Source organism: Ascoidea rubescens (genome assembly GCF_001661345.1).
Source record: "Ascoidea rubescens DSM 1968 unplaced genomic scaffold ASCRUscaffold_11, whole genome shotgun sequence".
NCBI classification, from domain to species: Eukaryota; Fungi; Ascomycota; class Saccharomycetes; order Ascoideales; family Ascoideaceae; genus Ascoidea; species Ascoidea rubescens.
In genome coordinates, this window is record NW_017962923.1 from 477,620 (window position 1) to 491,421 (window position 13,802).

Here is a 13,802-nt window from a genome sequence, read left to right on the forward strand (position 1 = left end):
GTAGATCCAGCACAAGAAATAGCAGTAACAATTATATAATAAATAATCAAAATAAGAATCTTATCAATGATATTGACAATTCCAGCTCAGAATTCGAACCTTTAGAACCGAGCAATTATGAAAAAACTAATGATAAAGATAATGGCAAAAAAAATGAAAATATTCAACAAAACCATTCTGATGATCACGATGATTCAAATAGCACCATAGATATTTCTAATGGTTCAATTGATCTTGATGAAAGTCCAACGCCATCTTCTTCAAAACCCTCTCGAAAAAATTCAATACTAAACAGAAATTCTTTTGCTTTATCGCCTGTCTCATTCACCAATAATAATAAACGTAAATCAAATTCATTAAATAACAATGAAATCCTGAAAACTGATAATCAAGATATAATTAAGAAAAGAAAACTTGAAGAATTCTTTTTGTCCAGCGATGATGAATTTGAAATGATCTATCCAACCACAACATACGATAAAATATCTTATTCAAATGTTATTGCTAATTCAACATTACACAACACTGATCTCGATTATCAAAAAAATGATCAAGAAAACAATCATGGTCATTCACCTAACGAGACTAATAACCTCGATAAAACCTCAACTTTAAATGACAGCAATCAAGAAAAATCAAACCAAGATTCAAAATTTAATAATGAAAAAATAAATAATAATGAAAAAAATTCTGTAAACAATGTTACTGTTTCCATCAGCCCATCAACTCCACCACACCCTACTGAACCAATTAATGTCTCTCCAATCACTGAGCAGGCCTCCAGAATTATTGATAATTCATTTTTAGATCTAGATACAAATAAACCTGTTGAAGTGAAAATTTTTGAAAGTCCACTAAAAAAACACGATAATCATCAAGAAACAAAAAATCAAATTTTACATGAAAATATATTAGAATCTCTAGAAGATAATTCTATTGATCAGCATGATAACAATATAAATGGGAATAATTTTATCAATAACCAAAACAACAACAACAACAATGATAATGATGATAATGATGATGATGATGAAAATGAAAATAATAATACCAATACCAATACCAATACTACTACTATTACTACGACTACGGCTAATAATAATAATAATAATAATAATAATAATAACAATAAAAATAGTAAAATTAATGACAATATTCTTGGAAATGTCCTTGATAATCTCGTTGAAAACGATGAAAACGATGATATTGAAATCGAAAAGGAATTAAAAAATATTCTTGCTGAAGAATCTGATCTTCGTGAACTAAGTGAAGTTTCAATTAATTTAAATGATTTAGAAATTTCAGGAATTCAACCTATTCAAGATAGTATTGATAGAAGAAAAATCAACCAAAAAATCAATGATAGAGATGTTAATGATATTAATAATAGTAATAATAATAGTAATAATAATAGTAATAATAACAATGAAAAAATTGGTAAAAATTTGAATTCACTTTCGTCAAATGAAGATATCATAAATAATGATATTCCCATATATACATTAGGCCAATTTAAACAAGTTTTAGTTGGATATTTAGACAATGTCAAAGAATTTAGAAATGAAGTGAACGAAAAAAATGCTGAAATAATTGGTATTAAGAAAGAAAATTCGAAAAAAAACCTAAGAATACTAGAATTGGCGAAAGAAAACCAAAAGATTAGCTTGAATAACAAGGAACTTACTGAAAAATTAAGATTATCACAAACTCAATTTAGAATTTTTGATAAAAACAAAATGATTTATGAAAAGATATTTAAAGAAAAGACTAACAAAATCATTTCATATCAGAGAATTTTAAATAATTTGAGAAAAATTTCCAAAAAAAATGAAAAAGATTTAATAATATGCAAGCAGAATTTAAATAAATTAAATAACAATCTTTCATTGGTTAGAAATCAAAACATATCATTGATTAATGAAAAGGAAGTATTAGAAAAAGAACAAGAGGGGTTGCTTATATACAAAATGAAATGTGAAGAAGAGATTGAAGAATTAATGAATATGAATGAAGATAAAAGGGTAAAAATCGAAAAAATTGAGATTGAAATTGAAGCGGTTCGAAATAAATTGAATATGAGTGATGAAAGAATTGGGAAATTAGAAGCTAATATGAATGAGAAAGAGCATGACATTAGAATGATAAGTGATAGCCGTGATAAGTTGAATAAAGAAATTGCCGAGATTACTAAAGAAAAAGAAAGGGTATGTTTAATTAACAATAAATTAAACAGTGATCTTGAAGAAATTAGAAAGGAAATTGAAATTAAGAAAGAAAAAAACGAGGAGATAATTAAAGAAAATGAGGAATTGAAAAAAATGATTAAGGTTAAGAATGAAGAAATCCAACAATTCGACATTAAGTTCAGTGATATTAAGGAGACATTGGATAGGATTGTTAAGGAGAAAAAGGATAGAGAAGAACATATTAGTGATGCAATTGCTCAAATTAAATCATATAGTGAATTGACCCAGGAATTAAAAGAAGATAAAGAACAAGTTGAAAAAGTAAACGAAAAATTGAAAGAAGAAATTATTCATAATAATAGCAAAATATTGCAAAAAGATCTGAGGATCAAAGAAATGGAAAAGTTGATTGAAAGTAAGAATGAAGAGTTGAGCGAGAAACAAAATGAGATATCGAAGTTATCAGATGAAAATGTTCGAATTAATGGGGATAATGTCGAAGAGTTGGATAAATTTCATATCCAAATTAATAATTTGCAGAACTTGATTGTGGGTAAAAATAAAGAGATCACGTTATTGAAGGAGAAATTGTCCAGTTTGAGTGAAGAAAATGAAAAGGGTGGAGAGAAAATTACCCAATTAATCAAAGAAAACAATTCATATAAAAAGGAAATTGAAGGTTTGAAAAATAAACAAATATCAAACGAGAGAAAGACAGAAGAAAGATTGAGAAAACTAGCAGAAGATTTGTATGTGCAATACTCAAAGAAACATGAGCAAAAAGTGGGAATATTGAAAAAGGGATACGAGACCAAATGGCAAAGCAAGTTGAACAGTGCCCATACAGTGAACGAGAATTTAAAAAGAGAAATACAAGGAATTCGAGAGGAATTGAAAACAGAGAGAAAAGAAAAGGGCGAGTTGATCAAGCTTTGGGACAAGTTGTTGAAGATGGAAGACGCAGGTAGCAGAATTGAGGACAGTGAAGAGAACAAATCGACTGGTGGCGGCGAATTGAAAGAAGGAGAAACAAAGAACAATAGGACAATAGTGATGTAGCAGCAGGACGATAGCAAGACGATACAAGACAATAGCAAGACGATAGCAAGACAATAGCTGGATAATAACAAGATGGTTGCTGGACGATTTCTAGACCGTCGATAGATAAGACACACAAGTAATATACACCAGAAGCCGAGAGCCAGCGCTGGGGGAGAGAGCCATATGTTTGGAACTGATGCTGAGTGCTGCAAGATCAGCATAATAATGCTTTTAGAAGCGGTCTTTTGCATTGGATGGGCGCGGAGAAGCGTTCTGCGTGGAAAACGTGACCAGCGCAGGTCTGCCGCTGCGGTGGAAGCGGTGTGAATTGGTATAAATTTGGACCAGTTTCTTCGCTTCCAGCTTTTTTTCTTTTCCCTTTCTTTTTCCCTTTCCCCTTCTTTTTCTTGTTTTTTCTTTTCCTGAAACACAGCAATCACATTCTTCATCGTCGTCTCCAGAACCTCAAGCACCACAGTCACCAGAGATCTCTGCTTTGTTTCTTTTCTGTTTCTCAAGGCTCCTCCTATACTATATTTTTTCTCTGTCTCTTCAATTCCACTTTCTCCAACCATTTGTATTCTAATACCTATCCATCACTCTCCCTTTCCATTTTTCTACTCAGCATTTTGATTGTTTTTCTTTTTCTCTTATTGCCTATTTCTTATTATATTTTAGAAATCTTATTTCATTTTTTATACTTTATATTTTATTTCTATTCAAAAGTTAGTTTTCTGCCGCTTTTGAATTTCTCCAGGTTTCTCAATACATCAAAATGGATTTTCATATTCCTTCGATCGCCCCTACATCTGCTACTGCTACTTCTACATCTACATCTACATCTACATCTACAAATGCTCCTGTTTCTGCCACATCTCCATCCACTGATAAAATCACCGCCTCTTCTAATCTATCTCAAACCAACGCCGATCTCAATGATTTATTGCTCAATAATTTAAGCAGCTATGGTAAATCGTATTATTTATCCTCCAACTCTTATGATTTATCCTCTCAATTGAACGAATCTTCTGTCTTTCCAATCTCCGCCAATTCCAATAACTCAAATAGCTCAAATAATTCCAATTCCACTAACAGCGCTAATATTTTAAACGTTTCTGGTGAATCCATTGGCTCCAATTCAGACAAAAATTCCTCTGATAACATAAATAATATCTCAAGTTTAAATTCAATCACTTTAGATGATTTGCCGATTTTACCCTATGAAAATGCTTTTAGTTGTCCTGGAAAGGCTTTATTAGTAGGTGGTTATTTAGTTTTAGATCAAAACTATAAAGGTTACTCCGTTGCTTTATCTTCAAGAATGCATGCATCTATTTCCGCAACTTCTTTGTCTCAACAAGAAACTATCAACAACGATTTATTATCTGATCATAATTCAGTTTCCTCAAATTCTTTTCTTCAAGACGAATTGAAAACGCAAAATGAAAAATTATTTATTCAGGTTCAATCTCCTCAATTTAAAAATTCAACCTATAACTATACTATTAACTTGAATCAAGATTTCTATTCCTATCAACTTATAGACAAAAATTCAAATGAAAATAAATTTATTGAACAATCAATTGAATCTGTTTTAGCTTATGTTCAGCCTAAAAAATCAATGAAAATTAAAATTCTTATTTATTCTGATTCGGCGTTTCATTCTCCAAACGATAACGATTTTACTCCCAAATCCTCTTCCAATAACTTAAAATCTTTTGATTTTTATAATAATTCAATTGATAACATTCCAAAATCTGGTCTCGGTTCGTCTGCCTCTTTAGTAACCGTTTTGACAGCTTCTTTATTATCTCTTTTCAAACAAAATTTATTTTCTTTGAATTCAAATTTACCTAATGAAAAGGGCAAAGAGATCATCCATCATTTAGCTCAAATATCTCATTCTCTAGCTCAAGGTAAAGTTGGTTCAGGTTTTGATGTTGCTTCTGCTACTTATGGTTCTATCATGTATCAAAGATTTTCTCCAAATATTATCAATGAATTATCCTTTTCAAAGAAAACCTTATCAAAGATAAAATATTTGCAATACTTTGAAAAAGTTGTAGACTCTGCTTGGGATTACCAAATTGATATAATGTCTTTACCTCCACAAATTAAAATTTTGATGGCTGATGTCAAAAGTGGTTCAAAAACCCCTCAGTTGGTTTCAACTGTTTTAAAATGGAAAAGAAATAATCCTGCTTTAGCTAACGAGTTGTTTGAAGAATTAAATAAAAATAACTTAAAGCTAATTAAAGATTTAAATAATTTGGAACTAATTTCAAAAAATAAAGATAACTCAGAAAGTTATGCTGAAATGATCTCTTATTTAGATGATTACTCAATCATTCAATTGAAACACCTATTAAAATTGAAACGCGGTGTTTTGGAAAAATTAAGACCTATTTTTAAAACTGTAGAATCAATTTCTCAAATCAGAATTTCTCTACAAAAATTAACAGAACAATCCGGTGCTGAAATCGAACCCCATTCTCAATCTGTTTTAATTGGCAACTGCTATATTTTACCTGGTGTTATTGGTGGTGTTGTTCCAGGTGCTGGTGGATATGATGCTTTGGCTTTATTAGTCTCAAAATTAGCCATTCCTAAAATCAAACTTTTAACTAAAACCGATAGACCATTGACTTCTGAAGAATTGACTAGTTTAGTTACCAACGAGAGTCATAATCAAAAACAATTTGATAATATTGATATTGAAAGCATTGATAAAAAATTGTACACTGATGTTACTTGGTTAGAATTAGAAGAACAAAAAGTAGGTATTTTGCATGAAGATCCAATTAATTATGAAGGTTTAGTTTAAACACAATCATTATAACCTTTTACGTTAAAAAACAAAAGTTTTTTCTCAAAAATTAAACAATTGAAAAGAAAAATCCAAAGTTTAATTTTTTTACCTAATCAAATATTATATGCCTTTTTACAAGTATAAATCTACTTTAATTATGTTTTTTTTCTTTCAAAATAGCTATTTTATTGTTTATTTTATTGAATACGTTGCTTATGATCCTAAAATAATGTTATCCCTTTTTTTTTGATATTTATTTTGCTCTGATTTAATTATTCGTTTTTGTCAATTGATTTCGATTTTTGAATTTTGTTTTGATCATTCATTTTTGTCTTTCTTCATCTTTTATTATTAATTGTTTATATTATGATTATGATTATATTTTTCATATTAATGAAACAAAAAAAGAATTAAAACTAAAACCCAAGATTATTTTCAACAAATTCTAAGAATAATTTTATGTTATAATTTTTTATTTTTTATTTTTTACTTTTCATTTTTCATTTTTCATTTTCCATTTTCATTTTTCATCTTCTATTTTATATTTTATGGCTTTTCATCTTACATTATACTATAGTGTAACTCCATATTTATATTTTTAAATGAAAAACAAGTTTTATTAGCTAGATTTATATGAATTGTAAATTGTAGTTCTTTAGCATTTTAGATAATAGAATCAATGGCTAACACCATCAAGCATGTCATTACGAACTAAATTGGCCCAAAAATAAATAGCAGCAGCACCAGAAGGATTTGTTCTTAAACCTCTTCTTGCGACAATTCCATCGTGGGCGTTAAGTGAATCAATCAAAACAGGAATTTTGATCCAATTTAAAGAGTTTAAAGATTCATTCATTTTGATTCTTTTGGAATCAAAATTTAAATGATTGTTTAAATGTTTTTGAAAGACTTCACATTCAATTTGATTATTGTTTAACGACGATGATAATTTCTGTTCAATTGAGTTTTCTTTTAGAAATTTTGAATACTTATCTAAATCTGAGACTAATATATTACTTAGATCATTGTCATTGTCATTGTCATTGTCATCATCATTATCATCGTCATTATCATCATCATTTTTGTTGTTATTGTCATTATTTTTGTTATCCTTATCATTATTAAAATGTGTGATCTCATTATAAATTTGATTATATATTTGGTTATAAATCTGAAACCATTTTTCATTAAAATCAAAAGGAATCGTATTGAAATTGATTCTAAATTTACTCAATAAGACACCAATAATGCTAAAAATTGTTATACTGAAAAACCAAAGAGGGAACACAAGAAGAAGTAGTAGATAGAAAAGAAAATTATAAAACAACAAGATTTGTGGGCAAGCAAAAATTCCATTATTGTTAGTAGGAGCAACGGTAGTAGTGGTGGTAGTGTTTAAATCTAGAATTTTTGGAGTAATTTCAATGAATTTGTTGTGTTTTTTAAATATTTTAATGGAGGGAATATTTTTTATATAAATTAAATTTAAATTGTTTAAATTATTAAAGGGAGATATATTCACAATGTAAGAGGTATAGAAAGATACGGTTCTATCATTTTTAATATTTGATAGTAAATAGAATTTTTTAAAAGATTTCAAGCCCTTAAAATAGATATCATCTGGAGAGGATAAATTTAGTAAGATATCATTGTTAAGGAACAATTCATTGCCAGATAGGTTTAAAAAAATAGGACCCAAGAAATTGAGAGTGTTAGTGAAGGCGATTTTTAAGAAATTGAAGTTGAAGTTATTAAAATTATTAAAATTGCTAATGTTGTTAATATTGCTAATATTGTTAATATCGTTAATATGGTTAGTGTTTAATGGTTTATTATGGTTAAAAGAAGAATAAAATTTGATACCAAGATGAGGAGTGGCAAAAGTGGTAAAATAAATTGGAGCAATTGAGTTGAAAAATTTTAAATTATACAATAAACCTATTAAATATCTTGATATTAAACCACCATGGGAATAACCAATAAAACTTATTTTGACAATTTTTAGATTTTTTTCAGTGTATAAGAAGAGAATCTCTGAGAAAATTTCGGATAGGACTCTTAAAGAAATTATATGCAAACCGTCATAGGTTTTAAAAAAAGCAGTGGTAGCAGGTTTAAAGGTTACGATTTTTTCGTTATTAATGACAGGCAAAGTATTTAAAATGATTTTCTCGATAGACCTCATATGAGAGGGAGCACCCCAAAGACCATGAATCAAGACAAATAAGTGAGCATTTGAGATTTTACTGGATTTGGGCATTTTAAGATAACACGATAAGAGTTGAAAAAGAACCCAAGGAATTGAAACACATAAAAAAATGAAAGAGAAGAAAAAGAAGAAAAAGAAGGAAAAGAAGGAAAAGAAGAAATTACAGTATTTATACTCAAATAAAAAATAAAAAGAGCAAAAACGAGAATCGGAATTGGGAATTGGGAATTGGAATTAAGAAGAGGAAAAGAACTAGAAGCATTATAATATGCTGATTAGTGAAAACTTGTGTTTGTGAAAAAGGATTCAGCGGAACAACTTTAATGTTTATTAAACCTTCTATTGAGCTATTTACAGGGCAACCAGAACATTTCGAGTGGCTCTTCTATCGCTTGCCCATAAAGGTACCATTCTGGCCCAACTTCTGCATCTGCTCGCCAACCTTGACGTTGACATCGAAGTATTTGGCAACACACCTGTCGATACAAAGACCTTCATTCTTGTTGATATCGCCCTCGTAGTAGCTGGAGGAAGAAGTGATGCATTTGGAGTGGCATGTGGAAACTAGCCTGTTGAACATATCTGTGACCATGTCCAACTCTGCTTCAGCAGCAGCAATTTTCTGTTCTGACGAGAGCTTGGGTTGAGCAGCACCAAAACCAAGAAAAGACATTATCGGCAGTAGCTATAGGGAGCAGCATCAACAGAAGCACAGGTAGCAGAGGCGCCGAAATCAGCAAACGCAGGAAGACCACCGTTGCTCCACAGCTCGGCCCTCCCGTGCAAAATTTGCAAGCACGTGTTGATACCGGAAATCAGCGGCGGTCTGATGCTTTTCTGCACGTGTAATTTTTTTCCACGCAGACCGGTCACCACGTGTCCTCTTCTCTCGATTCTGCCGCCGTTTAACTCTTGCTCCTATTCCATCTCTTCCTCGCCCACCTCTTCTTCTCCTGCTTCTTCTGCTTCTTCTGCTTCTTCATCTCCATAGTCAATTCCCTCAACATGAGTCGCTCAATTGATTTTTCCACTCATGGTTCCAGAATCACTGAGGTCTACAACTCTGTATTAAATAACGATCCAAATACCTCTTGGTTTATCTTAACCCCATCGCCAAACTCTTCATCTTTGTCTTATAGCCCCAATTATACTGGCAATGGTGATATCAACGAATTTCTTGATTCTTTTAAAGATTTAGATTCCTCTAATATCATCTCTTTTGGTTTTATCCGATTGAAAATCGCCCATTCAAATGTTTTAAAGTTTCTAATCATCGGTTATTGTCCTGACACTGTATCAATTAAATTAAGATCAAATTTCAATTCTTATTTTAATAAATTACTATCAATTTTAAACCGTTATCATATTCAAGTTCAAATTAGAGATGAAGATGACTTGGATCCAACTGAACTATTAAATAAAGTCACAAATGCCTCTGGTGCTACCTATTCTTCTCAACCACAATCTTTTTCAAATTCTTCCCCAAAAAAATTCCAATCTTCCTCTTTACCAACCCAACAAAAAAAATCTTCTGTTCCAATTAACAAAAATCAATTTATCCCCAAACAATCTTTTTCTTCACCTCAAAAACCTTCAACTTCTTTTAAAAACTCTTCCTTCCCAATTAAATCACATTCAACTTCTTTTAACAATAAAAAGCATACCAGTTCCGACTCAGATAATGATGGTTGGGGCGATGTTGAAAAAGTAGAAGAAAGAGATCTTCTAAAAAACCCAATCAAACCTGTTCCATCAGCTTACAAACCAATTAACCCCAATAAGATATCCTCCCCAAAATCTATACCTCTAAGTTTTTCTCCAAATTTATCTTTAAACTCTCCTAAATCTTCCAAATTTAATAATATCGATAACCAAGATTTATCTGATGATGAAAAAAAATTTAAACAAAAATTAAATATTTTTAATTCAATTGAAAATTCAGAATCTTCTAAAACTTCTCAATTACCTCAATCAAAAAAATTATTTTTGTTACCAAAACCAAAGATCGTTAACTCTGTTTCTGATAAATTTAAACCTGTTCAATCTGCTCCATCCTATAAAAGCTATTCAAATAAAAATTATATTGATAATAAAATTGATCAAAAAGATAAAATCATTTCTGGCGCTTCAAGAAATTTTGCTGCTTCAAATGGCAAAACCCCCGCTCAAATATGGGCTGAAAAGCATGGTAAATACGACTCTTCTTTTAAATCTGATTCTCCTGTAAAGTCTTCATTAGCAGAAAATAAAAATGAAATCCCTTCAAAAAGAAACGATTTCCAATTTAATAAAATTTCCAATTTAGGTAATAAATTTGATAACTTGTCGGTTAATAGCACCAATGAAACCGATAATGAAAACACTCATGAAAACACTCATGACAGTATTCATGACAACGAAAGGGTTTCAATTAAAGTTCCAATAGCTGTTACTTCAACAAATTCTTCGTCTTTTCTTCCTCCTCCATCTGGCCCATCTATTCCAAAAAGAGATAATTCTTCTTTTCTTCCCCCACCACCTGGTCCATCTCTCCCTAAAAAAGACAATTCAACCTTTCTTTCTTCTCCAACTAGTCCTTCCAATTTGAAATCTTCCGGTTCCGGTGTTTCTTCAACTCCCCAGCCTCCTTCTTCATTACCAAAACGTGAAGAACCCAAGTATGAAGAAATTGATTCTTCATCTGAAGATGAAAATCCTCAACAACTGATAAGTCAACCTCCTCCCCCAGTCTTACCCTCAAGAACTTATCAATCTGAAGATCCAAAATCGCTTGATCTGTCTAATAAAGTTCCTGCTAAGGATACTACTCCTTCTGTCGCCATAGCTGCAGTTGGTGTAGCTGCTGTCTCTTCTGTAGTTGCTAACACTGCAGTTAGCTCTTCATCCAAAAATGGAAATACCAATAACATAATTGCTTTTGCTTTATATGATTACGATAAATCTGATGAAGATGAAATTGAATTCAAAGAAGGTGAAAAGATTACTGAAATCTTATTTACAGACGCTGATTGGTGGCAAGGTAAAAATGCTAAAGGTGAAGTTGGTGTATTTCCAAGTGCATATGTTGAATTAGAAAAAAAATTATCCGATGATGAAATTGCTGATAAAATAGCTGAATATCAATCTCAGTTTGAAATTGATCAACAAACAGAAGAAGAAAAATCAGAACTTGAGCCTGAAGAAAAAGAACTAATTGCAGGACAAACCGAAACAGATCAATCATGCGTTGCAATATATGATTATGCTGCTCAAGAACCAAATGAATTATCATTTAATGATGGAGATAAAATTATCAATGTTGAATTTATTGATGACGATTGGTGGTTAGGTGATTTAAAAGGTCAAAGAAAATTATTTCCTGCAAATTATGTCAAATTATTGTAATATGGCCATATATATATATATGTTTCTATTTTGGTTATTTTTTACGGATTTTATGTTGTTTTTTTTGATTTAAAATTAAAAATTTTATAAAATTATATATTGAATAAAGAACAATAAGTGTCAGATGAAAAAAGACACCACAAAAAAAAAAAGAAAATCATTCTTAAAAAAAGAAAATCATTCTAAAAAAGTGAACAATCATTTATAGCCTTCAAATAAACTGTATATATGTAATTGAAACTGATAAGGAAATTAACAAAAAAAAATAAAAACCCAAGAACTAAAAGTGTATTATTATTGAAATTTAAGATAATTAATAGTCACCAAATGAATAATCACCTGAAATCCATCTATTGAACATATCTAATGAAGAATTAGGTTGATCGTAAGGAACCATATGACCTCCATTGAACAACCTCAAGAAAGTAAAATTTTTATAATTTTTAAACTCACCAGCTTCTTCGCCATCATTTGTAATAAATTTTTGTAAAGACTTTGCAGAGTATTGAGTGTGATGTTTATATGGCAAATCATTTGACCAAGCGTTATTACCTAGCCAATTGCAAATAAAGTCTTTATCACCAGCGTAAATTAGAACAGGTAAATTTTGATTCAAAAGTTTAGTGACAGCGTTGTGATAAGGTTTCATCCAATCACCATTAAACAAGAAATTTCTGTTAATATCCATATTACAGCTTTCGTAATAATCGACATCAGCACCAACAGCATTTTTAACAAAATCTTGGTTTAAATAATTGTCAATATTTTTCAAGTCTTTGTAACATAAATTACCTTCACAGTCCTTTCTCATATCATAAACGTTTTTACCGGTTCTTTGATAAGCTGAAAAGGCTTGGTTGTTACAATAAATTGAAGCAGGAACACACGACCAAACAGATTGAGAATTGTAACAAGATTCAATTAACGATAGACATCTTGGTTCGGACTGCAACATTTGATCACATTCATCAGGAGTTAGCACCGAAGGTTCACCACCTTCACCACAGGCCATTGGTTCGTAATACTTGTATTGAGTGAGCGGATCAGTTAAACCGTTACCAATTAAAACCGATTTGAGGTTGAAATTTAAATTTGAGTTTGGAGCCAATTGTTGATCAAGAATATCAGAAGCAAAAATAGGAATATAATGACCAGCATAACTTTCACCAGCAATATGGAAATCTAAATGAGAGTATTGGGGAAATTTGTTAAAAAATAGTTTCAAGAAAGCCAAGACATCCTTTGAAGCTGCTATAGTGCTTGAAACCGAATTTGAAGAATAAGAGTAACCAACATTAACAGGCTGGTCGAGAAAGATTACAGAAGCATTATTGTTCCAACTAAAGGGGTTTGAAACAGGTTGTAGTTTTGCATCGATTGAAGAGGAGCCTAGTTCAAAAAATAAGCCAGTTAAAGATGAACAACCTGGACCACCATTCAACCATAAAACAATTGGATCATTTTTGGGATCATTTCTACTTTCAAAGAACCAATAGAAAAAATGTTTATCCTCGTCTTGAACATCTAAATAACCCGAGTATTGTTTAACAGTGTCAACTCCTAAAGAAAGAGGGCCATTCGAATTTATTCTCAAATTGTAATTGGATAGTGTGGGGTCGTTATGGTCAACGAAGGAGTGAGTTGATTCGTAGTTTGATTTAAAATCTTTGACTATTTTTGCTTTTGAAGAGGTTTTGAATTGCAAATTGGACAAAAGAAAGGGATGGTCCTTTTCTAAAGAGGACCAGATGGACCTGATTTCATCGGTAATATACGAGGAAGAAGAGGCAATTCCATCAAGACCCAAAGAGCTGATGAGCTTATCCAACAAGGAATCAGACTTGGGGGCCCAAGAGAACGGGACCTGAGCACCTAAAACAGCGGAAGAAGAAAGAAGAGCTGAAAGCAAGCAGTTGGACAATCTCATAGTTGAAAATGGGACAGATGAAAACGATAATCCAGAAAAAAAAGAAAAAAGAAGAAAAGAGAAGAGAAGTGGTTTGAGAAAAGAAAGGAAGTGCAATGGTTTATATAGATAAAGATGGTAATGGATTGATAATGGGGTTATTAGCAACCTTATCCAGCGCGCCCGTCCGATTGGCTCCAGCCTAACGTTGGCCGACGCATGGCCCAAAGGAGCAAAATGTTAACACTTGCAGGTCGCCACCAAAAA

General features: G+C 31.2%; 6 protein-coding genes across 6 annotated transcripts; 3 read left to right on the plus strand and 3 right to left on the minus strand.

Annotated features, from left to right (window-relative positions):
• Positions 1-2,858: 2,858 nt before the first annotated feature.
• Positions 2,859-3,128, plus strand: ASCRUDRAFT_17276 (uncharacterized protein; the record flags this gene model as incomplete). Its single annotated transcript, XM_020189474.1, has 1 exon — positions 2,859-3,128. A coding segment is annotated over one exon (270 nt), but the record flags the coding sequence as incomplete, so codon positions are not given.
• A 1,330-nt stretch (positions 3,129-4,458) lies between these two features.
• On the plus strand, positions 4,459-6,045 carry ERG8 (phosphomevalonate kinase; the record flags this gene model as incomplete). Its single annotated transcript, XM_020189487.1, has 4 exons — positions 4,459-4,626; positions 4,690-5,608; positions 5,648-5,814; positions 5,908-6,045. Coding segments are annotated over 4 exons (1,392 nt in total), but the record flags the coding sequence as incomplete, so codon positions are not given.
• Positions 6,046-7,516: 1,471 nt separating this feature from the next.
• LPL1 (putative hydrolase) lies at positions 7,517-8,296 on the minus strand (the record flags this gene model as incomplete). Its single annotated transcript, XM_020190734.1, has 1 exon — positions 7,517-8,296. A coding segment is annotated over one exon (780 nt), but the record flags the coding sequence as incomplete, so codon positions are not given.
• Positions 8,297-8,463: 167 nt separating this feature from the next.
• On the minus strand, positions 8,464-8,952 carry TIM10 (protein transporter TIM10). Its single transcript, XM_020188748.1, has one exon. It carries the CDS (start codon positions 8,916-8,918, stop codon positions 8,631-8,633), a length of 288 nt encoding a protein of 95 aa, XP_020046014.1. The 5' UTR covers positions 8,919-8,952; the 3' UTR covers positions 8,464-8,630.
• Positions 8,953-9,186: 234 nt separating this feature from the next.
• ASCRUDRAFT_77051 (uncharacterized protein) lies at positions 9,187-12,096 on the plus strand. The gene has a single exon (XM_020193708.1). It carries the CDS (start codon positions 9,251-9,253, stop codon positions 11,627-11,629), a length of 2,379 nt encoding a protein of 792 aa, XP_020046015.1. The 5' UTR covers positions 9,187-9,250; the 3' UTR covers positions 11,630-12,096.
• On the minus strand, positions 11,943-13,756 carry PRC1 (carboxypeptidase C PRC1; the record flags this gene model as incomplete). The annotated part of the gene is made up of 2 exons (XM_020195131.1): positions 11,943-13,440; positions 13,743-13,756. 2 exons carry the CDS (start codon positions 13,754-13,756, stop codon positions 11,943-11,945), a joined length of 1,512 nt encoding a protein of 503 aa, XP_020046016.1.
• Positions 13,757-13,802: the final 46 nt, after the last annotated feature.

Coding starts and splice junctions, on each gene's coding strand:
- TIM10 (XM_020188748.1), bottom strand. CDS start 8,918: ATGTCTTTTCTTGGTTTTGGTGCTGCTCAACCCAAGCTCTCGTCAGAA.
- ASCRUDRAFT_77051 (XM_020193708.1), top strand. CDS start 9,251: ATGAGTCGCTCAATTGATTTTTCCACTCATGGTTCCAGAATCACTGAG.